This window comes from Ursus arctos, unplaced genomic scaffold (assembly GCF_023065955.2).
Source record: "Ursus arctos isolate Adak ecotype North America unplaced genomic scaffold, UrsArc2.0 scaffold_31, whole genome shotgun sequence".
NCBI classification, from domain to species: domain Eukaryota; kingdom Metazoa; phylum Chordata; class Mammalia; order Carnivora; family Ursidae; genus Ursus; species Ursus arctos.
This window is the reverse complement of record NW_026622997.1, coordinates 20,719,005-20,745,763: the sequence shown is the minus strand read 5'-3', so window position 1 is coordinate 20,745,763 and position 26,759 is coordinate 20,719,005. Positions and strand designations below refer to the sequence as shown.

The following is a 26,759-nucleotide window of genomic DNA, read 5'->3' as shown; positions in this document are numbered from 1 at the left end:
ATCACCCCTGCCTTCTCATTGAGAAACACCTACGACTTCCTTTCCCCCATCTTGGAGGCTACAGATAGGGGACAAAGACACAAAGAAGAAAATGAGAGCCAAGTGGTTCAGAGGAATCATGGGCTAAAAAGCTCTAAGGTGTACAGCCATTGCTCGGCTCCTCACTCCCTCCCTGGCTTCTAACTGATCAACCATAGGGATATGGTTGTCTTTCTCTACCCTCTTTCTTCATTTCTTCATGTCCTTCCCATTGCTCTTCTCTGACTCCTTCCCACCCCCCTTAACTCTTTTATTTTAGAATTAAAAAAAAGATTTTATATTTATTTATTTATTTATTTATTTATTTATTTACTTATTTATTTATTTAATTTAGAAAGCATGAGCAGAGGGAGAAGCAGACTCCCCACTGAGCAGGGAGCCTGATGCAGGGCTCGATCCCAGGACCCTGGGATTATGACCTGAGCTGAAGGCAGACGCTTAACCAACTGAGCTAACCAGGTGCCCACCCCCTCTTAAATCTTGGGAGATGAAAGAACAAAGAAACGTTGACTGAGAAAACCAGGGCCAAAAGAACTGTCCCAAATGGACTTCTTGGTAAGGTCTCTGAAGGCTGTGATTCTTTGGTTGCTATTTTTGAAAAGGATACTTCTATCTCAAGTATTGTCCTAGAGAATTACAGAAGGTTTCTGAATGTCTCTGTCAGGGCCAGAAAAATGCTGTCAAGAGGGGAAAAGAAAAGGCAAGAGCTTTCACTTTCCCACAAAAAGTATTTTAAAGACATGGATTATCCAGCATACCAAAAAAAGGCCCTCCGAATTCTAAAAAGTCGAGTAAAATCATCAGTGATGAGTATCTACTCAAGCCGCCGTCAGTTTCAGATAGGTAAGTTATGATATGGACTTTTTTATGAGCGGTCTATGCAGTTAGAATTCATTAGGGGCTTGTAATTAAAGTGAGCAGTATATTTATGACCACTTGACGGGACTTGGAGCCACATTTTCCCTTTTTAAATAATTCTAACGTTTTAGTTGTAGCTTAGCTTTTATGATGTACAGTTTGTCCTGTCTGTGGTTTATTTGCTGTCAAGTTGGTAAAATACGAAGTTGCAAATTATATCCCTGTTCCTATGGGAAAATAGAATCCAATTTATGACTTTCCAAGAGGAATCCTGTACATAGTCAACTATAGGACATCAAGCCAAAGAGAATGATGGGACTCCTGTTGTTCGAATCACTTAAATCCAATTTGTGGGATGTGTGGCCCATTATTCTGTATAGAGAATCCATCTGGTCAGAAATGGGAGAAAGCCGGAAGTTCTTCTGTACCGCAGCCTCTGGTTCCAAATGCATCATTACCAGCTTCAAAGGGTTGAAAGTGGACACTCACGACAATTTCACAGCCTCAAGAAAGGACCGTTTTTCACAATTACATGAAAACTCTGCACAGGGAAGAAGCCATCTAATTGGAACATTTTTCAACAGCATTTAAATATCAGGCCAGCTGGATTTCCACAGCCCATGTGAATTTAATCAGCTCATTCTTCCCAGAACCTATATTCTAGAATCACTGAATGCCTGAGCTACATCTGTCACCCAAATCTGGTTGTGATCATTTCTTGTCATTAAATGCTCCACACACCAGGACGGAACCATTCTATGGTGCACCTCGAAGGCACTCATTTTGTGAAAGGGCACATCAAAGAAAAGGTATCTTTGAAATAAAATGCCTTACCGACACCATATCACCTGTTTTTCCTCTAACCTACCTTCCCCAAATTCCCATTAGGAATACCTTTTTTCAAGGCTAATTCTACATGGCTGACCCATGACTTATATTTTACCAATTATACCCTTCAGTGATATCTCAATCCCTACCAAACAGACCTCTAAATATCGAACTCTTTTTTGGGGAAAGGACAGATGTATCACTAAATGAAAGTGTCATTCCACTCTGTTCCCTCTTGTGCTCGTGCAATCCCTTAATCAAGCTTTTATTCCCCAAACCAAAGTTGATCAGGAGCCCTGAACCTCCCTTCTGAGCAAACTGGACAGCAAATAAAATATAGTTAGGACCACACTGTGTCCTAAAAGCAAAGATGCATCAACTCTAAAGCTCTCTGAAGCTCTTAGAATTTTGTTGAGGTATTAAGGAGGGCACGTGCTGTGATGAGCACTGGGTGTTATATGTAACTAATGAATCACTGAACACTACATCAAAAACTTACGATGTACTATATGCTGGCTAAGTGAACATAATAAAAAAATAAATTTATAAAACACTGCAAAAAATATCCTAAAAAGGCTTTAAAAAAAAGAATCTTGTTGAGGGGATGGAAAACATGCACAAAAAATAACAGGGGAAATGTTTCTGAAATAATACGTAAACAAGTTCCCTACAGGGGCGCCTGGGTGGCACAGCGTCTGCCTTCGGCTCAGGGCGTGATCCCCGCTTTATGGGATCGAGCCCCACATCAGGCTCCTCCCTGTGAGCCTGCTTCTTCCTCTCCCACTCCCCCTGCTTGTGTTCCCTCTCTCACTGGCTGTCTCTATCTCTGTCGAATAAATAAATAAAATCTTAAAAAAAAAACAAATAAAAATAAAACAAGTTCCCTATGCTTGACAAACTACTGTCCAGGTGCTCAGGGAGTTCAGGGCTACGAAGAGACCATCAGAAGGCACAGTTAAGACGTTTCCTAATAGAGAAGAGTGGGCAGAAAAGCTGGAACGGTGGTCATGGTGGGGGCAGGAGTGTGGTTACAGCTAAGACCAGCGCGAAGGACAGGAATCCGTGAATCGTGACAAGCAGACTTTCCGAAGTCTGTTTTCATAGAAAAGAGCTACTGATGGATACAGAAGTCCCAAATGCCATGACGGCTACAGAGCAGACATCCAGTAAACGCTGGGTTAAAAAAAAAAAAAAAAAGCCCAAAGAAATAAAAATTAAAGAAGGCTGGAGTACGGAAGGTGAACAGGCCCTAATGAAGATCGAAAGCAACTACTCAGAGGCCAATGTATGTAATAAGTGATTCCAGATACGAAAACACGAGTTCTCGCAGCAGCCAATCTGCCAAAGATGGACAAGAACATTTTTTCATGTTTAATTTGTACAAAGAAATAATCATCAAAGAAGAACATCCTTTTTTTTTTTTTTTTAAGATTTTTTTATTTATTTGAGAGAGAGAGCAAGCACGAGCATGAGTGGGGAGAGGGGACAGAGGGAGAAGCAGATTCCCCTGCTGAGCAGGGAGCCTGATGCCGGACTTGATCGCAGGACCCCGAGATCATGACCTGAGCCAAAGGCAGACGCTTAACCGACTGAACCACCCGGGCAGCCCCAGAAGAAGTACATTCTCTAGGTGTTTGCCACTGGAAACCCGACTATTTGTTAAACTGCAGTGGGGGAAACAAGGTGGGAAAGAGAAGGAAAAAAAGCCTGTGTGTGTTTTCTTTCTCTCCATAGCTGGGAAATGTATCTCCTTCAAAATAAACTGCCATTCATAAGATGCTCTCTTGCTCAAGTTAGGAGAGGGGCTAGAGGATGTAAACTGGTGAATTTTTAGCTTATGATTCCGGCAGGGTTGACTTGCTCGTGTTCAAAATGTATGTTTTACAACCTCTGGAAGGCACCGGGCACTTCAGCTAGAGTGGGCGGTAACCTGTCTTCTAAGGACAACTCCAACAACTTTATTCTGGATTATTTGTAGCATTAGTATTTAGGGAAGCGCCTGCATTTTCAATTAAGAGCTAACTGTACAAATTAAAAGTACTGCGCAGTGAAGCTGAAATCTAGCCCTCGCTCGTCCGTGCACATAAACACTAATATCAAATGATGGTTTTGTCATGTGACCCGTCCCCCGGCACATACAAATATAGAACATGACCATAAAAAGTAACGGCCCATGCCCTCTGCTAAGTAATTTATGACGGTGCATCCACACTGGAATGCTAGCTGCAGTTACCTTCTCCCTGTCTGTCTGTCCACACATACAGCCTGGCACATGTTGACAGAAGCGGGGTCCTGCAAAGAGGGTCCCCGCTAAGGCTCCCGAAACCCGGGAGCCACAGCAACTCTGAAGGCCGAGACACGTGTGGCTTTTTAAAAGATCTGTTGAATGACTCAACCACTTCTTTTTGAATTAATTTCTGATACAAGTCCTACAAGAAAAGCCTGTGACCTTTTTTTTTTTTTTTTTTTGCAGATTTATGGTGACTAGAAACCAAATATTTAGCTTCTCAATGCAGAATGGTAAATAGTAACTATTTTATTAAAGATGCAAAGTGATCCCGACGCTTGACGGAACGGAGAATGAAACATTTCCCTGGCCACATACAGAGTCCTAGCCTTGATGGGGAATATGCCTTCAAGGCAGTCTGGGATGGAACAAACTTCGTATGAAATAGTTGCTAAAACAAAGGACGTTATCCTTCTTTATTAACCTTTACCCCTCAGATAATCCCCCAAATCCCTTGTGTGTGATAACCACCTCACTTCCTTTGGGCAGCCACTCATTATCTAATTCGTGTCTTACACAAAGAGAGATGAGCTAATGTGCCTTATCAGATTAAAAAAAAAAAAAAGTCACCATGAGTGATGTCCAACCGGACAGGCTCTTAGCAAATCCTTTCTGCCTCCAAAGTCCTGGGTTTCTAAATACCTTTAAAGCTACTAACCCACGGTCACAGCTCACAGGCCCATTCACAGCTTTATGTCGCTAAAACAAACAGTCTGGGCAGAAGAATGACAGAATTACTCTCCTTTCTGATTACCCTCCTCTCTGCATCCTGATAAACGAATGATTAGCTTTCCTGTTGGCATTCAGCACTGACTGGGTAGCTTCAGGCTGTCAACTCAAGCAGACCCTGATGATATCACCCGAACCTCTTCCTCTCCTTCCTTCCCTGGTGCTTTTTTTTTCGTGAACCAGCATCTATATTCAGCCTTCACACGCGCGCGCTGGTGGGGGGAGGGGCGCGTGGGTAATTACCAGGGTAATTTTCTTGCCATGGAAAGGCTCCTATGGAAAGCAAAGGCTTCTTTTTGCCCCCACTTGTCTACCTACAACACGAAATCCAACTCAGAAAGCTGCTGGTTACAAGAAAGCAATCCTGCGGGTATCGGTAGGCAACCAAGTTTTACCCGCTCTTCAGAGTGAATGTAGAGTTAATTTGGAAAAGGCTCTAAAGTGAGCTGCTGGTTAGATTCTAAAGTGCTCCTCCACCCGGGTCACCGGGAGATGCCACTACTCAATGAAAACACAACTGAGGACGATACAAAGGCCAGAAACGTTAGATCTTTTATTTCTCTTCTGTTTTTTTTTTTTTCCTATTTTCAAGATAAATGTAGAATTGCATATTTAAAAGTCCATTTGAAATACTTGCTTGGCACATATTAACAGCGGTTACTCAGAAGAATATTTTCTTGATGTCTTGATTTCTAAATGTCCTCGGGGGAAAAAAACTCGATAGCAATATTTTAAAGCAGGCATTTTACATTAGGGCCAGAATTACTTTATTGCATTATGTTATCTGTCATATGCCCCCTAACAATAGAACTTTGCAGCACTAATCACGGCCAAATCTCTCAAGAAAATCCAGCAACTCTGATTGAGCAACGCGGTGACATTTTCTGGGCATGGATTTAGGGAACACTTGGGAGCTTGGCTTTGTTCACTCGTTTGCTTTTCCTTTACAATTTCCAGACCTGCCACCAGCACCACCTAATTCACCCAAGGCATGCTCTGAGATCAAAGTCACGCAACTGTTTTGTTTGGCATTTTAAAATATCGGACCATAATTTGACATCTTGTTGTTATGGTAAAACACTACAGAGGCAAAAAGGATGAAATCACTCTAATTTAAAAAAAAGCTTTAAGATATTTGTATACATGTATCTACATCTGTATATCTCTCTATATATCCAGGTACAATAAAAACAAATTCAGCTGTTGGATTTGAAGGTTTTCATGTCCTTCTCTGGATGGTTACTGGGGGATTAATTCAGAAAAACCCAAATAAGTGTTTAGAAAAATAATATTTTTCCACTGAGCTAGACCTCACGTTAGCCAAACCAAGTTACCTGTGCTGGCAGATTGGCTAGATGCCCGCCAAACCTGTGAATTCTTCCTTCCTGGCACACAGGCTGATGACATTTCCCAGCATCCCTTGCAGCTAGGAATGGCCATGAAACTGAATGAAGGTGGAGGTGACATATGCCACTTCCAGGCCTGGCCCATCAAACCTTCCCAGGAATGACCCAGCCTTCTCATTCCCAATTCAATGGTGGAGGACCTAGAGGAGGTGGGACCCCAAGATAAAAGAAACCTGGATCCCTGAATGACCGTGTAGAAGACTGTCAGCCAAAACACCAGAGCAGACCTCACATGAACAAGAAAAATATGTCCACTATGGTATGCCTCTGAGGTTTGCAGCTGGACTCTCTTGACTAACATCGAATTCATCTTTTCAGTCACCTGACACTCCCATGCTTTTTCTCATTTAATCTTCACAATACCTTTCTGAAGTAGGAACAATTGTCCTCATTTTATTTTCTATTTTTTTAAGTAGGCTCCACACCCAACGTGGGACTTGAACTCATACCCTGAGATCAAGAGTCCCATGTTCTACCAACAGAGCCAGCCAGGCGCCCCTCCCATTTTAAAGAGAAGGAAACATGGGCTGAGTCTAACTGTGTCTTTCCTCAAGTGGGCAACTTAACATATGGGTTTGGTTAGAATGGCTCAGTGTAAATGTAATGTGGGCTTTACCAGATTAGTTTGCTGGTGGTACTCAGAAAAAGAGAGTAGATTCTCCAATTTAAGGAGACACTGATGAATTTGTTTTTCTTGCATTTGGATTCGTATTGCTAATGAGTAGATCCAAGTCCAAAGTTTCTATTCCTGATGACCCTCACAAATTAATATGTTTTATAAAAGTCTCAACTATATTTATGCCCACTAGCAATCTGGATCTATTATGTGCCATGTAATTATCTAAAATCTTAAGGTTACTGCACTAAGCTTTCTTGCTTAGTTTAAGATGAACAAATTACTAATAAATTAGATTACTGCTCCATGCATTAGGAGGGGCACCTGGGTGGCTCAGTCAGTTAAACGTCTGCCTTCAGCTCTGGTCATGATCTGAGGGTCCTGGGATTGAGCCCCGTGTCAGGCTCCCTGCTGAGTGGGGAGTCTACTTTCCCCTCTCCCTTTGCCCCTCCCCCTGCTCATGCTCACTCTCTCTCAAATAAATAAATAAATAATTTAAAATATAAAAAAAGAAAATCCGTGAAATGAGTGCTTTGAGCAGAGCACCAGGTGGGGGTATGCGTATTCACTCATAGATGGAGGAATGGCCAGAGGAGTCTCTCATTTACCTTTCCTTCTAATTTTCAGACTGTATAAACAATGAAAGGACAAGCAATCAGTTCTAGATTCCTTCTCTATACACAGGAAGGTACTATTTCCTTTTAAAGTGCAAGTCCAAATAGAGATACAAAAGAAGAGCAATTAGAAGAAACTCCCTCTCTCTCTCTCTCTCTATTTCTGGAGGCATAAAAACCCCAGACTTCCTAGTCTTTTCAATAGAATAAAATCCACAGTGGCAGTCAATGACCATAAATCATCTTCCCTGACCTTGGAAACTTAGGGTTAATTTTTTCCTCCATGTACTGAGGTCCATTAATTCCATTTGAACACACACACACACACACACACACACACACACACACACACACATCATTTCATTGTCAGGTCTTGGTAGCATGAAAAACGTTGGAGAAAATAAGGAAAGTATACGGGCGAGGGAACAAGAATGCCAACTGTAATTACCCACAACCGCTGCAGTTAACCATACTGCTGCCTCCCACCTGCTCCTGCAAGTTAACCAGGGCTAGAGGTGGTGGGCCTGGGAGGGAAATCTCCTGGGAACCCCATGGTGATAGCCTTCCTTGGGGGTGATGTCAATACGTGGCTTCGGAGGCACTGGTCTACTGGAGATTACATTTTCAGCTCAGGGCAGAGTTTTGGGGTCACCCCGGCTGGAGATGATTAAAGATCATGTTTCACATCTCTCCCAGGTGATGTGAGATGTTTCAATAAAAAACATGTCTCCCAATTCAAGTGAATGCCTTCTAAGGTTTTATTTTGACTGGCATCTCCTATAAATGACTGCAGGGTGGCTCTTCTTGCATGTGGTGTCTGTGAAAAGGACTTTGCATGGTGAGGAAGGGAACAGGCCCACGTCTAGGTCTGGTGGCCAGGTCATTAAGGTGTCACTGAACTTTATTTTTCATGCTTGTGAGTTAGAAATAACATATTTTCCCTATAACCACCTGTTGTAAAAATAAATAAATAGTTGAGTGTGCCAGGTTCCCCGGAAAAATTCTGCACTTACAGAATGGGGGCTTGGCCATTTTCCATGTGAGAATCCTTCCCTCAACTGGGAAAAGGCAGGGTTGACAAATTGTCACTAAAATTCCTAGACAACAGTACTGTAAGGACTAGGCCATTCTTCTGCGTAAAGGTTATTTTTATAAATTACAACAAGGGGAGAGAAGAAAAGCATAAGATGTTCTGCCCATGTTTTATAACTTGTTCTGTATCATGAATGTTGGAATATATCAATGAGAGGAAGGCTTTCAAAGTGCAAGATGTGATGGTCCTTTACATTAGTCCATCGTGAAATTGGTGCTGTGGATCAAAAGAATGTACTAGAAGAAAAATATCAGAATGCAGTGCACCTGGTAAAGATAACTGTTGTTTTGTGAAACTGGTGGTGAAATAATATACTTTTTCTGTGGGTCATGGTTGAAAACTCTGAAAGCCCTAATGTTAGAGAATATAAGAAACATGTTTCTTAGTCCAAAGTAAGGGAGGGAATTTGAAAATGGATGTCATCATTGTCAATCAGGGCTGCAGACACACCTCTTATCCTGCTTTTCCCAGCAGAGATGGAGGGGTGAGGGTAGAGGTATAGGAGTATGGACAGGGAAGAGAAAGCAAATGGCAGGGAGGCTTCATGCTTTGGTCTGTGGCTCATGGCCTTATTAAAAAACCCAATTAATTATTTTAAAGTCTGGCAAGGAGAAGGGAATGAAGGCAATCCATATTAGTTTTCTATTTCTGTATAACAAATTACCACAAGCTAAGTGGCCTAAAACAACATCCATTTATTACTTCACAGTGTCTGTAGGTCAGAAATCTGGGCAAGGCCAAGCCGGGCTCTCTGCTCAGGGTCTCAGGGCTAAATCAAGGTGTCAGCGGTGTCCCATCTGGAGTTTGGGGTCTCCTCCTGGGCTCACATCGTTGTTGGTGGGATTCAGTTACTTCTGGTTGTAGGACTGAGATCCTTGTTTTATTTCTGGCTGTCGGCAGGAGTCACTGTCAGTGCCTAGAGGCTCTGACAACTTGGTAGCTCAGGTCTTCACAGCCAGCAAGAGAATGTCTCTCCAGCCACCATGACAGTCTTATATGACAGAACAATCACAGGAATGATACCCCATCACCCTGCTCGTAACCTAATCAAGGAATGCTGTTCCACATCTTCACAGGTGCCACTTACACTCAAGGGGAGGGGATTATACTGGGTGTGTCCATTAGGTGATGGGAATCTTAGGGTCATCTTAGAATTTTGATACTGCAGGGGCGCCTGGGTGGCACAGCGGTTAAAGCGTCTGCCTTCGGCTCAGGGCGTGATCCCAGCGTTCTGGGATCGAGTCCCACATCAGGCTCCTCCGCCATGAGCCTGCTTCTTCCTCTCCCACTCCCCCTGCTTGTGTTCCCTCTCTCGCTGGCTGTCTCTATCTCTGTCAAATAAATAAATAAAATCTTTAAAAAAAAAAAAAAAGAATTTTGATACTGCAGCCTCCCAATAGTTATAATCCACCTAAAGCAACAACCATCAAGCATCTCAAACAGCCTAAAAGAAATGTGCACATGCATTTCCCAAGCTGGTGTGTCAGCCTTCTGCAGGACATGAATATATGTTCCTCTTCAAAAAGTCTCCCTGGTCATTTAAGTTTGGGAAAATGTGGGTTTAATAATATTTAACATATTTCATTACCGAACAGAATATGGGATTTCCCCAAACATATTTAACCCAGAAATTTTTTTTGAGTTTGTGCTAAATTCACATTATTAATATTAATATTACTGTAATACTGATATTATATCAGAAGCAGTTCTATTATTGCTTTTGTATTGTATTTTATTTCCTCTGTGATGCCTTTCCTGATCACCTTTGTCTATGAGATCGCTTCTTCTCTGGATTTTGGTAACACCAATGGTTTACCTTGCTTGACTGGCAGTTTGCTTATAATTACTTATAATAAAATACTTTTATTTTCTGACAGTCACCCCCTACTAAATTTAGTCTCTTTGAAGGCTGGCACTCTGGCCACAGTATACAGCACTGGAGACAGATGTGCAGTGTGAAGCATCTGGGGGGGCAACTCATCAGCTTAGGGACTAATGAGCAAACCAGTTATCCTCTCTTTGAACCTCTCCTGGCTCACCTTCAAATTAAAAGTGTTGCAAGAGATGATTTCTAAGGTGTCTTCCCACCAAATAATCTGTATCTGCCTGTCTCCATGCTCTGCCCCAAGTCATGGGTGTCTTTATGGTGCCTGGCCCACGGTATGCACTTAGTCAATATTTGTTAACTGAATGCTTTCAAGCTTGCATTGTTGTGGGTTCCTGTATTTTATCAGTACTGTTCTGTGTTGTAGGAGATAGCTAGCTTCCAGCAGGCCAGGGTACTCACCTCTAATCTTGGGCATCTACCTTACACAATCCCCAGGCTACAACTGACCACTAATATTGCTTTGACCTTGCCTTACGCTTCTGCAACGTAAGTGTGGCCTCTTCATATGGGATAGAAGGCACCCCCCTGGGAGGTCCACCTGCCCCAAAATATCTTCCTTCCCAATGCCTGAAACTCCCATTAAAGATTCATTCTCTACCTTTTTCTCTTAGAGCCCTATTACAACTCTAAGGAAATAAATATAGGAGTCATTATTTAGTAACTCACCCAGTAAAAGTAAGCCACCTTCTAATAGCCACGTAGCGGGGGCAAGAAATAAACCACTGCTATTGTGAGTCACAAGGATTTTGGAGATGTCTGTTACAGCAGCATAACACTGCCCGTTTTGATACAGAAATGTCAGCAGGAAAGAACAGGGGTTTGATATTTGACTACTACAGGATTTTGTGCTTGTGAGGCTGTCTAAATTCTTGCTGCTCAGAGTTTAGCAACAGACCAGCAGCATTCCCATTACCCAGGAGCTGCAGACTCTCGGGCCCTAGCCCAGATCTACTGCACTGGACTCTGCACTCTAACAAGATCTCCAGGTGATTCCAAGGAAGATTAAAGTTTGAGAATCAGTGACCTAGAGGCAACTGGAAATGAGCGCCTGAAGCATCTAAAATAAATCTGAGCTAGAGGTGTAACTGAGTGCAATCCACATTCCGCAGGTTCTCGAGTGTGGTCCCCGGACCAGCGGCATCACCCTCCCATGGGAACTTTTTAAAGAAATGCAGATGCTTGGGACTCAACCAAGAGCTACTGAATCAGAAACTGTAGAAGGGCTCCAGAGATCTGGGTTTGAACAACCCTGGATGTGATTCTCATACACACTAAAGCTTGGGAGCCACTGCCATGAATTGAAATTACAAGAGTTATTCTCCTGAAAGAAGGAAGAGAGGAAGATGTGGATGGTTATAACATTGTTCCTATGAGAAATACCACCTGTTTCACGGCGATTTCCTCTATGCTATATCTTCTAGAACGTACACGAGGAAAATCAAGGCCTGGCTGTAGACTATTTTCACCACTGCACTGATGACCTCTTCAATCTGCTTTTCCATCTAGTGGAAGTACTAGGACAGTGCTGTGGGTAGAGATGTAGGGGACAGAAAGGGAGGTGGACATCCAAAAGCGTCTTTGGGTTGTGCCAATGTGAGCCTGCTGGGGCTTACTATGCTTGGAGCACTGTGATGAGTGCTACAGAAAACATTTCCTGGGTATGAGTCCCCCTTTTATCAAGAATGCAGTAGAGTAAGAAGGGGGAACTACAGTGGCTACACCCAAGAATCTGCCCAGCCACGGGCTAAGCCACACGTGTCCCCAGCTGCAGCTCATTTTGGGATGCCACGGTTCCACTGCATTCATTTGTGTGCTCGCTTGTCCCAATTCACCCAATATTTAATGAGTGTCTCTTATGTGCAAGGCCTGCAAGGCCAATGCAGAGCTCTTTTGTGTTTAAAAAGGGGATTGAGGAGGGCACCAGCCAGGAAAGTCACGGTTCTTGCCTCCATCTAAGACCCCCGGTGATGTGTTGAAGTCACTTCTCCTCCCATTTTAATCACAGAAAAACCAGGCTAAGGCTGTTATCTAGAAAGCATCGCATTGTGATTTTCCAGTTTCACTGCTCTCTTTTGCAAAAGGGGGGAGGGGGAAGCAGAGATTGAGGAGGCCAAAGAGGAAAATGCATCCACAACAGAACACACCATCTCTCCATCCTTACAAAGCTGCCTGCCTGGGCTGGGGGCTAACTCCCCATCTCACACCAGGGAAGTAATACATCCGTGGCAGCTCTGGCTGCAAGTCTGAATTACCTGATAAACCCACAAAACTCTCAAGGCTAAGACCACTCCTCAGACCAATTAAAACAGACCCTCCCGAAGTGACATCCACGCGCTGGTATTTTTTAAAATGTTCTGGGCAATTCCACTGCACGACAGCTGTTCCAGGAAGGGTTGAGGGTCTCAAGTCTTGGCCCTTTATGAAGCAGAGCTGCCTCCCCTGAAAGTCAAAGTCCTAGTTTCTCCAGATTCTTAGCAAAACTTTTTCAATTTCAGGAGTTTGTTTTAGAATTTAAAGTGAGCTATTAAATTTAAGCTATTATATTATAATGAATATCCAATTATCTTTTTTTAATTTATTTTTTTCCAAAGAAGATGTACTAATTTATCACCTATTACCAGCATAGCACGACACTTCCCATTTCCCACATGCTTAACATGTGACAGTGTCAGACTTTTCTGTGCTTGCCATCCTGGTAGGAATGCTGTGGTACTTCCCTGGGGCCTATATTAATTCTCTATTACTGTGCAACAAATAACCACAAACGTAGTGGCTTAATAACAACACAAGCATATTATTTTCCGGTTCTGAAAGACAGAAGTCCAAAATGCGTCTCAAAGCAAGGGGTCAACGGGCTGCATTCCTCTGAGGGGTTCTACAGGTGAATTTGCTTCCCTCTTTTTCTACCTTCTACAGGCTGCCTCATTCTTCGCCTTGTGGTCCCTTCCTCTGTCTTCAAAGTCAGCAGCATGACGTCAGATTTCTTTCTGACTCTACTGCTTGTGCTCTTCCTTGTATAAGGATCCTTATGATTACCTAAGGCCCACTCCAATAATCCAGGGTAATCTCCCCATCTCAAGGTCAGTTGATGAGCAAACTTAATTGCTCCTTTGCCTTGTAAAGGAACATAATTGTGCCTTCTGGGGACTCAAGTTTATCTTTCACATTTATACAGTTGTCACCAAACTTCAGATGCAGATTATTTAGTCAAAAGAACAATTCTTATTTTTTTTTCTTATTTAACCATGTATGCTGGTCGTAGATCTACTTTTTAATGAATAGTTTCATTCACTACACAATCCGCATGGTCAAAATATTGTTACTATTATAGGTAGAGAGCATGACGGTGTTATTTACATAATAAAATGTCTGCCGGGTTTGGGCCGGGTGGGGAGTGGGGGGCGCTGGGTTTAGAAAGTGGGATATTTATGATGGCCTGGGGAATGGGAAGGACTCCTGCCAACCACCACTTTGCTCTGAACATCCACTATTATGTTTATATTAAAGTTTGCCCTGGGCTTTGTGGCAGTGTCATGGTAGGTTAAACGTCGTTAGAAACCGCACTGATGCTCTGAGTGATCCACGTACATAATATATTTACGAAGCACTGACTTAGCCTATCCACGCCAACTACGAAATAGGAGCCCATCAGATTCATACATGCAATTTATAGATGACGACAGATGTGAATATGTTTTGATAACAAAATAGCACAAAATGTGAACTAAAAGTTAGGAGTTAAACGCTACATCAAAAACTAAGGATGTACTGTATGGAGACTAACATAACATAATAAAAAAATTAAAAATAAATAAATAAATAAATAAATAAATACTTTTTTGGTTATAAAATGGTTGTAAGACCAGTAAAAAGAACAGGCTGCATTCTCTTCTATGGCTAATATTCCATGGTGTGTGTCTGCCTGTCTGTCCATCCATCCATCCATCCATCCATCCATCCATCCATCCAGTTACCTATCTGATCACATCTTCTTTATCATGGTGACAGAGGGTAACTATACTTAATCGTGGTGAGTACCGCATATAGAATCGTCGATTCACTTTGTCATGCACCTGAAACTAACATAACATTGTGTATATCAACTATACTTCCATAAAAGGGAAAGAATAGGCTGCAGATGACATAAATAAATTGACCTTTTAAACTGGAGATGTCAACTGTCACAGTATGAATTTGGCCATGATAAGATGAGGAAGCAAAGGAAAGTTGCATCCCACGACCTGGATTAGAGACAGATCAACGTGCTACACATCTCATTTTGGGGATGTCTCTCAGAGTGAATGATTCTGTTGCCTCCTTGTTGTCTGGCTTACACTACCGCCCATTCTCTAGGCAGCTCTGCCTCTCAAAACACACTCTTACCTCTTGGGGTTGTTGGTACTGAGAAGCCATCACAAGGAAAGTCCGCTGGGCCTGGAAAGCGCTATGCACCATCTCCGCCTGCGAACCAAGAAGAAGAGGGAAATTCAGATGTTTGAGCTTCAGAATAAAGAGTGACCATATGATCCAGCGACTCTAGCCCAAGGTACGAACCCCAAATTGAAAACATAAGTCCACACAGAATCTTGCTACTGGATGTTCACAGCAGCATTACTCACAGTAGTCAAGACGTAGAGACAATCAGAATGTTCATCAAGGGGGGAATGGGTAAACAAACTGTGATACATCCATACAATGGGATATTATTCAGCATTAAAAAGAGATGAAGTGCTGATACATGCGACAATGTGGGTGACCCTTGAAAACATGCTGAGTGAAGGAAGCCGGTCAAAAAAAGACCACATGTGTATGATCCCATTGATATGAAATGTTCAGAATAAGCAAATCTACAGAGGCAGAAAGGACACTCGTGGTTGCCTGGGGGCTGGTGGGAGAGAGGAATGGAGTACGAGGTTTCTTTTGGGGGGTGATGCTGGAATCAGATAATGCTGATGGTTTCACAACTTGAGGAATCTACTAAAAAAACCACTGAATTGTTCACATTAAAAGAGCGAATGTTATTCTGTAGAAATGACATCTCAATAAAGTTGTTAAAAAATGTCTGAGCCCCAAATACAATTGTTTTCAAAAGGTATTTCCTTCTGTTTTTGTTTGCAGTGTGCCTAAACCTCTTCTATGATTTCTAGTGGAAAGCTGTCCCTTACGTCGTCCCCATAAACATATGTTCACTGTGAGCCAGTGGCTTCTACCACTATTCATTAAGACAGATCTAGAGATTTCAGCGCTACCTGGACTACAGCCCACTGCCCCACCACAGAAAGGAGTCATGCAGGAGGGAATGTTTCAAATACATGGCATCATATTCTCTATCCTCGCCCTCTACTTAGCCTTCACTATTAATTCTTTACTTTTTCAAATTTAAAAAGTTACAGAAGAGTACCAAGAAGAAAATAATTCCAAATTTTTGTATCACGCACAAATGACCATTTTGGCACACTTTTTCTAGCTCTTAAGAAAATTCACACAGCTGTTTTCATAAGACAAAGCATGATTTAGAATAATTTTTAAATGCAGAAAGTTACAAATATTAAGGTTTAAAAAATGTCTCACAATCTAGAAATAATCTGTATCAACGACGGGTGAACATCACTGTGCCACCTTTTAAGATACATATGCAGAGACTTTTAAAAGATGGGACTATACCCGAGGTACTATTTTTTTTTTTTAAGATTTTATTTATTTATTTGACAGAGATAGAGACAGCCAGCGAGAGAGGGAACACAAGCAGGGGGAGTGGGAGAGGAAGAAGCAGGCTCATAGCAGAGGAGCCTGATGTGGGGCTCGATCCCATAACGCCGGGATCACGCCCTGAGCCGAAGGCAGACGCTTAACCGCTGTGCCACCCAGGCGCCCCACCGAGGTACTATTTTTAAAAATAAAAAGTAAACATTGCAATTATGGTTGAATAGTAGAGATGAAAGAGAAGGAATTGGTAAACTTAAAAGTTTCTGCACTATAATATATTATTACGTTCTTAACGATCATTCTAAAGTAAAAAAATAGATAAAATATTAAGACATTGGAATAATTACGTATTTGCATTTTAAATTACATGGTACCATTTTTAGACAATGTTGATTGGCTCCTTACTGGCAAAGATGAGACTATAAGTACATTCCTACATTTTTTTTCTCTCTCTGACCCCCTATCTTCCATATTTTTTAGTTATTATTTTTACTTTGCTCAATTAATAGCATTCGTATTCAGGCTGTAACATGAATCCACAAACTTTAGGATAGGTTCTATATTTAAACACACCTCATGGTTCTTATCATTTTACCATGATTTCTCCATTTCTGGATTATTCTGATATTTTTTCATTGGCCAAACCTCATTATCAATTCTTTTCTTCAAAAAGATCTCAAAGCCGCTTTTAGTTCTTCAGGGTTGGACACCTCTCCCTGTCGTCTTTCTATTTTAACAGCATCTGGGCTGAATATTAAACTCCTTGAGTAACATTCTTCATCCATTTTCAGATAACATGGCACTAAATGTGCCAACAGAGAAATCTGAAGCCAGCTGGGTTTTTTTTTTTTCTCTTGCAGAAAATTGGCTTTTTCTAGTTTGACACCTGAAGAATTATTTCTTTATCCTTGGGGTTTAACAGCTTAACCAGTATGTGTTTGGGTTTTGAGCATTCTGTATTATATCTGCTGGAGTAGGTTTGGTCCTTCATTCACTTCTAGGAATATTTTCTTGTATCTTTCAAAATCCTTCTGCGCCATTTGTTAGACTCTCTACTCAGGGACTCTATTATCTTCAGATTGTGTAATATTTGAATGTCTTCATATCTTGTAGATTCTCTCTCTGCCTTCAATTTCTTTGTCTTTCATCTGTATTTACTGTGATCATATGAATACTGTTCTCTATTGTGAGTTAACAGATTTTCAACAGGATCTCTTATATACATTCACCTAATTTATATCATTTCTGTATGAATGTTTTTGTTCTTGGTTTGTTAGACCTTCAATTTCCTTTGTATTTCACTCTTATTGTTTTATCACCTTGTCTTTAAGCTATTTAAAAATACTTTTATACTCTTTTTAATTCTGAGAGTGTAAGTTATCCTCTTATTAAGCCATTGTGAAGAATCTGTTTCTGTTCCTTACGTCTCATTTTCTTTGAGTGTGAGTCCATGCCTGCCCTTTGCATGCAATGTTCCTTTCTGACACATTACTTCTAGTTGTCACAAAAGTGATTCCATGAGTCCTTTGTTACCATATTACAAGTTGGTTTATTTTCCCTTTCAATTAAGGGTTTGTGCTCTATCAAACTCTTTAAGAGCCTAATGGAATGGGACAGCAGAGGGACGGCTCAGTGAGGTGTATATCCAGTCTTTATTGAGAATTTGGGTGCTACTCAATCTTCTGGGAATATCTTGAATATCCTAAACCATGATTCGTTTCACATCTTAGCTATTATAAATAACGCTGTGATGAACATAGGGGTGAATATGTCTTTTTGAATTATTGTCTTCATTTCCTTTGGATAAATACCCAGACGTGAAATTTCTGGACCATATGACAGTTCTATTTTTAATTTTTTGAGGAATTGCCATACTGTTTCTCACGGTGGCTGCACCAATTTACATTCCCATCAGCAGTGCACAAGGGTTCCCTTTATATCCACATCCTTGCCAACACCTGTTATATCTTGTTTTTTTGGATAATAGCCATTCTGACAGGTGTGAGGTGGTATCTGGTGGTTTTGATTTGCATTCTACTCATGGCTAGTAATGTTGAGCATCTTTTCATATGCTTGTTGACCATCTGTATTTCTTTGGAAAATGACTATTCAAGACCTCTGCCCATTTTTTAATCAGATTGTTTTTTTGATATTAGGTTGCACAAGTTCTTTATATATTTTGGGTATTAACCCCTTGTTTGATACATCATTTGCAAAAATCTTCTCCCATTCAGTAGGTTGCTTCTCATTTTATTGATGGTTTCCTTCACTGTGCAAACCTTTTGAGTCTGATATAGTCCCACTAGCTTATTTTTACTTTTGTTGTCCTTCCCTGAGGAGACAAATCCAAAAGAATACTGCTACCACTGATGCCAAAGAGTTTACTACCTTTGTTTTCTTCTAGGAGTTTTATGTCCATTAACCCATTCAGTTCATTAATCCATTTTGAGTTTATTTTTGTGTGCAGTGTGAGGAAGTGGTCCAGTTTAATTCTTTTGCATGTAGCTGCCCATTTCCCCAGCACCATTTATTGAAGAGACTGTCTTCTCCCCACGGTATGTTCTTGCTTTCTTTGTCATAGATTAACTGACCATCTAAGTGTGGGTTTATTTCTGGGCTCCCCATTCTTTTCCATTGATCTATGTGTCCGGTTTTGTGTCAGTACCATCCTGTTTTGACTATGATAGCTTTGTGGTATAGTTTGAATTCTGGGGCTGTGATACCTCCATTTATCTCTTCTTTCTCCAGATCACTTTGGTTATTCAGGGTCTTTTGTGGTTCCATATAAATTTTAGAATTATTTGTTCTAGTTCTGTGAAAAATGTCATTGGTATTCTGATAGAAACTGCACTGAATCTGTACATTGCTTGAGATAGTATGGGTATTTTAACAATATTAATTCTTCCAATCCATGAGGACAGTATAGCTTTCCATTTATTCATGTCATCTTCAATTTCTTTCATCAGTGTCTTATAGTTTTCAGAGTACAGGTATTTCACCTCCTTGGTCAAATTTATTCCTGGGTATTTTATTCTTTTTGGTGCAGTTGTAAATGGAATTATTTTCTTAATTTCTCTTTCTGCTACTTCATTATTAGTGTACAGGAATGCAACAGATTTCTGTATATTGATTTTGTGTCCTGCAACTTTACTGAATTCATCTGTTAGATCTAATAGTGTTTTGGTGGAGTCCTTAGAGTTTTCTATGTCTTTCTATTTCTATCATCTGCAAATACTGACAGTTTTACTTCTTTTCAATTTGGATGCCTTTTATTTCTTTTTCTTGCCTAGTTGCTGTGGCTAGGATTTCCAATACTACGTTGAATAAAAGTGAATAAAGTGGGGGGAAGTGACTAGTTTTTTGTCATTCCACTTCATTGACATGTTCTGACATTTGACAAATTTTCCAAAATTTTTACTGAAATGAACACCTTAATCTTGTTTCTAACTTTTCTTATTATTTCTCATTCAAGGAATTTTTTTCTACTGAGAAAAAAAGCTTCAGATCAAACCAAGATCCTTAGACCATTTCAATTTAAAACAACAAATTCAATCATCAACATCATAGAATAAGTTTCATGAATATTTAAATGAGGGTGTATTTTCCACTTTGGTGTATACCATCTCCTTTTATTTGTTCTGGTACCCTGATTCCTAGGATTATATTGCTCAAAATCTCAAATTTTGGATGTTCCTTAGGGAGGAATAGAGGATTTTCAATATTTACTCTCCTGGAGGCCATTATGACCTTATGAATGTAAAGTTCTGAGCTGCGTGAATGTTCATCCATGCTTCAAAATGCGTATTTTCAGTGGTTCAGAAGGACTTTTGTCAGTCTCTAATGACCACATTTCCAAAAAGAAAGCTATGAGATACAACTTTCAACAGCGTGGATATAAACAAAATAACTGCACTTCTCCTGGCCACAATAATATAGAGGTGTTGTCCTCATTTATGATCAGCCTTGCAGAGTTGACTGAATTATAGTTGCTATGGAATAGTAATTTAGGATTTCCTGACTTCTGTAATTAAAACTGCCAGCTCTGAGGGGTATTGACAATATTTTTGTAGTTATCCTAAGATGAACATTATCCATAGCATTTTTTACTTTCCCTAGAAAGAATATTTAGCCTCGTGCTAGTAGAGTAATTCTCTGGTGGTCTGATTAGCAAAATGGCCAATTTCATTAATTAGAGTCCTTCCCCAAACAGCCTTTCACTCAACAAGAAGTGTGGAGGTTGGAGCAGAGATTGGCTCAATACCTAGATACCTGCTTCAACTCTCCCTTTCACTTTGCTTATGTAGACAAATCTACAGAATCTACAGAATCTTCAGAAAGATTTCTCCCTCCAGTTCCCTGGAATTCTGGACCTAATTAGCAGACTGTAAACCACATTCATGTTTAACCTCATAGGTCCATGTTTCAAAGGATTTTCATTCCACACTTGAGATATTCTGATCTACCTGCTTCTACGGGAAAGTGCTGTGAGTCCCCTCAACCAGACAGCATCCTATTTAGAAGCAATTTTACTAAACCTGCTGAGTTCTGATAACTTGAAAGGGAGAATTTGGCTCACTCAGGCAGTTCAAAACATTGTGAAAGAAAAAGCCAAACGTAGGGATTTTCAGTAACAACAAATAATTGACGGTTTTTGCTGAGTTTGTCCATCACATGTATGCAGGGCTCAAAGAGCCTCAGTGACCTTTGTGGGTGTATATGTGCATCTATCTGCCCGCGAGCACGTGTGTGCAGAGAGGAAAGGGAGACTTTGGTAAGAATCAAAGCTACACAGTTTATTTAAACTCGATCAATTATCACTTAGGTAACTGGTATTCTTAGATAGATGGAATGGTGCACCACCTTGTTTTGTGAATTTTGGTAATCAGTTTAAAGCAAACCTCGGGACTAGCAGACACTAGCAAATAGGACTTATTTCCACCTAATCCCCTCAAGAGAGAACTGGCTCCTGGAGGAAGCCCAAGTGATCTCTAAATACTCATCAGATCTTTGCATTGTTTCACTGGGAATGCTACAGGCTGCAAAGTACTATGTGGATGAAAAAATGAACAGGTGCAACTGGGGGAAAAGGTGTAGGAGACATGGAGGAGATGAAAAAGTACCCAGCCAGGGTACCTGTAATGAAGGGATTTCCAGATCTTCTGAAACAGTATCATCCTTCTTCTTGAGACCCAGACAGTGAAGGGAAGGGGGTCCTCCTCTTCTAAGGTTAGGGGAATGGGCATCTGCTCTTTGGGTGCAATATGTTGACTTTGAGAAGCTCATAGTCAATACCATCCCCACATTCCTTCCTAATTAATCTGCCAATGCCCTATACTTTACAATTAGAGATACTGTATTTTTAGATTTTATTCCTTAGGGAACTCTAATCAGAGGCCTCTCACTCTAAAGGAGAAGTTCCTTGAGTTTCTGCCAACGAAGAGATTAAGAGGGACCTGAGAGATGAAAGCAAGACAGGAAAATGGGCTGATGAAAAGAGGTAACAGGATGATGAAGACAAGTATCACCACTTCACAATTTTGCTTAAAACAAACTGAAGATGTCTAGTTTTGTAAAATCGAACATAGGCACCAACTCTATAAAGTCCGATTATGAAAAGCATCTGGGTTGACATAGTAAGAACCATAAAGAAGGTGTATACCAGTGCTTCTCAACCTTAAGTGTGCATTATATTCACCTGGATGGTTTGTTAAAACAGACTGTTGAGCCCTATACCCCAAGTTTCAGATTCAGTAGGTTTGAGTGAGCCTGAGAACTTATATTTATAACAAATTCTCTAACAAATGCTGCCTCCTGTAATTGCTTATTAATTCTAAGAGGTTTTGTGTTGATTCTCTTGGATTTTCTACATAGATGATGATCATGTCATCTGCAATAAAAGACAGTTTTATGTCTCTCTTCCCAATTTGTATACCTTTTTATTTCTTTTCTTGCCTACCTGCATTTCATGGACTTCCAGTCTGATTTGAAAAGTAATGCTGAGAGGGGACATCCTTGCCTTGTACCTGATCTTAGTGGGAAAGCCTTGAGTTTCTCACCATTAAGTATGATGTTAGCTGTTGGATTCTTATAGATAGCCTTTGTTAAGTTGAGAAAGTTCCCCTCTGGTCCTAGTTTATTGAGAGTTTTTATTATGAATGGGTGTGGATTTTGTCAAAAGCTTTATCTGCATCTATTGATATGACCATGTGATGTTTCTTTTTTAGTCTGTGATGGGATAGGTTACATTAATTATTTTTTTTATTTTTTTATTTTTTTATTTTTTTTATTTTTTTTTTTTAAAGATTTTATTTATTTATTCGACAGAGATAGAGACAGCCAGCGAGAGAGAGAACACAAGCAGGGGGAGTGGGAGAGGAAGAAGCAGGCTCATAGCGGAGGAGCCTGATGTGGGGCTCGATCCCATAACGCCAGGATCACGCCCTGAGCCGAAGGCAGACGCTTAACCACTGTGCCACCCAGGCGCCCCATTAATTAATTTTTAAAGATTTATTTATTTTAGAGAGAGTGCATGCACAAGGGGGGAGGGGCAGAGGGAGAGAATCTTCAAGCAGACCCCTGCTGAGTGTGGAGCCCGACATGGGGCTGGATCTCACTATCCTGAGATCATGGCCTGAGCCTAAACCAAGAGTCAGACACTTAACTGACTGAGCCACCCAGGCTCCCACATTAATTGTTTTTTGAATATTGAACCAGCCTTGCATATCTGGGGAAAATTCCACTTGACCATGGTGTATAATTCTTTCTATACTTTTTTGGATTCTATTTATTAATATTTTTTGAGGATCTCTGCACTTATATTCATGAGAGGTATTGGTCTATAGTTTTCTTTTCTTATAATACTTTTATTTAGGTATTAGGGTAGTATTGGGCTCATAGAAGGATTTAGGATGTACTCCCTCTGCTTCGATCTTTTGAGAGAGATTGTAGAAAATTGATATAACTTCTTCATTACTTGTTTGGTGGAATTCACCAATGAACCTACTGGACCTGGTGGTTTCTATTTTTTAAAGGTAATTAGTTATTAACTGAATTTCTTTAACAGATATGGGCCTATTCAAATTATCTGTTCTTGTATGAGTTTTGGCAGATGTGTCTTTCAAGAACTAGTCCACTTCATTTAGGTTATCAAATTTGTGGGCATGGAATTATTCACAGTATGACTTTATTATCCTTAGTTTCCATGGGATCTGCAGTGATATCCCCTCTTTCATTTCTGACATTAGTAATTAGTCTCCTCTATTTTTCCCCTTATTTAGCCTGGATAGAGGCGTTATCAATTTAATTGATCATTAAAAAAAAAACAGCTCTTGGTTTTGTTGATTTTCTTTATTGATTTCCTCTTTTCAATTTCAGCCATTTTCATTCTAATTCTTATTACTTTTGTCTTCTTTTTCTAGTTTCCTAAGGTGGAAACTTAAATTGGTGACTTCAGATCTTTCTTCTCCTCTAATATATTTATTCAATACTATAAATTTCCCTCTAAGCACTGTTTTTACAGTATTCCCCCAAATTTTGATTATGTCTTCATTTTCATTTAGTTCAAAATATTTTTAAGTGAGGTATAATCAACATATAACATGGTATTAGTTTCAAGTTACAACCTAACGATTCGATATTTGTATATATTGTGAAATGATCACCACAATAAATCTAGTTAACATTCGAGTTCAACTTCTTCTGACTATGTGTCATTTAGAAGTGTGTTGTTTAATTTCCATGTATTTGAGGATTTGCCAGTTATCTTTCCGTCATTAATTTCTAGTTTAATTCCACTGTGGTCTAAGAGCAGACGCTGTATGAATTCTATTCTTTTAAATTTGGTAAGGCGTATTTTATGTTTAGAATGTGATCTATTTTGGTGAATGTTACATATGAGCTTGGGAAAAATATGTATTCTGCTGTTGTTGGATAGTTTATAGACGTCTATTATATACAGTTGATTGATGGAGTTGTTGAGCTCAACTATGTCCTTACTGATTTTCTGCCTGCTAGATCTGTCCATTTCTGAGGGAGAGGTGTTAAAGTATCCAACTGTGACAGTGGGTTAACACTCCCATGCATAGTGGCTTTGCAGTTCTGTCAGTTTGATGCTCTGTTGTGCAGTGTGTACTGTTATGCCCTATTAAGAATTGTTATATCTTTGGGGATAATTAACCCTTTTACCATTATGCAATGCCCTTCTTTATTCCTGGTAGCTTTCCTTACTTGGAAATCTGCTCTGTCTGAAATTAATACAGGTACTCTTGCTTTCTTCTGATTAATGTTAGCATGGTATATTTTCTGCATCCATTTATTTTTAATCTGTATGTGTCTTTATGTTTAAAATGGCTTTCTTCAAGGAAACAGTCAAAAAAACTAAGAGGCAGCCCACGGAATGGGAGAATATATTTGCAAATGACACTACAGATAAAAGACTGGTATCCAAGATCTACAAAGAACTTCTCAAACTCAATACACAAGAAACAAATAAACAAATAAAAAAATGGACAGAAGATATGAACAGACACTTTTCCAATGAAGACATACAAATGGCTAACAGACACATGAAAAAATGTTCAAAATCATTAGCCATCAGGGAAATTCAAATCAAAACCACACTGAGATACCACCTTACGCCAGTTAGAATGGCAAAAATAGACAAGGCAAGAAACAACAATTGTTGGAGAGGATGTAGAGAAAGGGGATCCCTCTTACATTGTTGGTGGGAATGCAAGTTGGTACAGCCACTCTGGAAAACAATGTGGAGGTCCCTTAAAAAGTTAAAAATTGAGCTACCCTATGACCCAGCCATTTCACTACTGGGTGTTTACCCCAAAGATACAGACGTAGTGAAGAGAAGGGCCATATGCACCCCAATGTTCATAGCAGCATTGTCCACAATAGCTAAATCATGGAAGGAGCCGAGATGCCCTTCAACAGATGACTGGATTAAGAAGTTGTGGTTCATATATACAATGGAATATTACTCAGCTATCAGAAAGAACGAATTCTCAACATTTGCTGCAACATGGATAGCACTGGAGGAGATAATGCTAAGTGAAATAAGTCAAGCAGAAAAAGACAACTATCATATGATTTCTCTCATCTATGGAACATAAGAACTAGGATGATCGGTAGGGGAAGAAAGGGATAAAGAAAGGGGGGGTAATCAGAAGGGGGAATGAAACATGAGAGACTATGGACTATGAGAAACAAACTGAGGGCCTCAGAGGGGAGGGGGGTGGGGGAATGGGATAGACCAGTGATGGGTAGTAAGGAGGGCACGTATTGCATGGCGCACTGGGTGTTATACACAACTAATGAGTCATCGAACTTTATATCGGAAACCGGGGATGTACTGTATGGTGAATAACATAATATAATAAAAAATCATTAAAAAAAATAAAAAAAGAATAAAATGGCTTTCTTGTAGACAACATGTAGTTGGGTTGTGTTTTTTTAACCACTCTGACAATCTCTATCTTTTAATTGCTGCATTTAGACCACTGACATTCAAAGTGATTATTGCTATAGCTGGATTAATATCTACCATATTCATTACTGTTTTCCATTTGTTGCCCTTGTTATTTGTTCCTATTTTTGTCTTCTCTTTTTCTGCCTTTTGTGGTTTTAATTGAGCATTTTAGATGATTCTACTTTCTCTCCTTTCTAAGCAGATCACTTATAATTTTTTTTCCTTTTTAAGTGGTTGCCCAAGAGTTTGAAATATACAACCAATCCAAGTCCACTTTCAAATAGCATTATACCACTTCACAGTAGCATAAATACCTTATAATAACAAAATAATCTTAATCTCTTCATCTTGTCCTGAGTATCACTGCTGTCATTCATTTCATATATATATATGAACGTATGCATATATATGATATATATGTAAGCACACATAATTCAACACACTGTTTCTATTATTTTGAACAAATTGTTACATTAGATCAATCAAGAATATGTAACATAAGTTTTTATTTTACCTTCATTTATTCCTTGTTTGATGTTCCTCTTTATATAGATACAAGTTTCTGACCTAATTATATTATATTCCTTTTCTCTGAAAAACTTGTTTTAACATTTCCTGCAAGGCAAGTCTACTGGCAACAAGTTCCCTCAATTTTTGTCTGAGAAAGTACTTCTTCACTTTTGAAGGATAATTTTTCAGGGTACAAAATTCTAGGTTGGTAGGTTTTTTCTCTTAACACTTTAAATATTTCCCTCCACTCTCTTCTTGCTTGCATGGTTTCTGAGGAAAGGTCAGATATACCTCTTATCTTTGTTCCCCTACAGAAAATGTGTTTTCTTCTGGCTTCTTGCAGGATTATTTCATAATTTTTGATTTTCTATAATTTGAGAATGATATGCTGGGGTGTAGTTTTTTGGGTATTTATCATACTTGGTATTCCTTAAGCTTCCTGGATCTGTGGTTTGGTTTCTGGTATCAATTTGGAGGAAATTCTTGATTATCATTGTTTCAAATATTTCTCCTATTCCTTTCTCTCTTTAGTCTCCTTCTGGTATTCCCATTATACGTTTGTCATACCTTTTGTAGTTGTCCCACCGTCCTTGGATATTCTGTTCTGTTTTGTTTGGTCTTTGTTCTCTTTGGTTTTTGAAGATTCTACTGATATATCTTTTAGCTCAGAGATTCCTTCCTCAGTGGTGTGCAGTCTACTAATAAGACCA

At 39.9% G+C, this 26,759-nt stretch overlaps 1 protein-coding gene across 1 annotated transcript in view; it reads right to left on the bottom strand.

Moving 5' to 3' along the window:
- The window catches only part of CAP2 (cyclase associated actin cytoskeleton regulatory protein 2), a 131,837-nt gene that overhangs the window by 59,432 nt on the left and 45,646 nt on the right, over nt 1-26,759 (bottom strand). Inside the window, exon 4 of the mRNA XM_026511541.4 lies at nt 14,742-14,819. Coding sequence (XP_026367326.1) covers nt 14,742-14,819 — 78 coding nt within the window. The remainder of the gene's footprint in view (nt 1-14,741; nt 14,820-26,759) is intronic.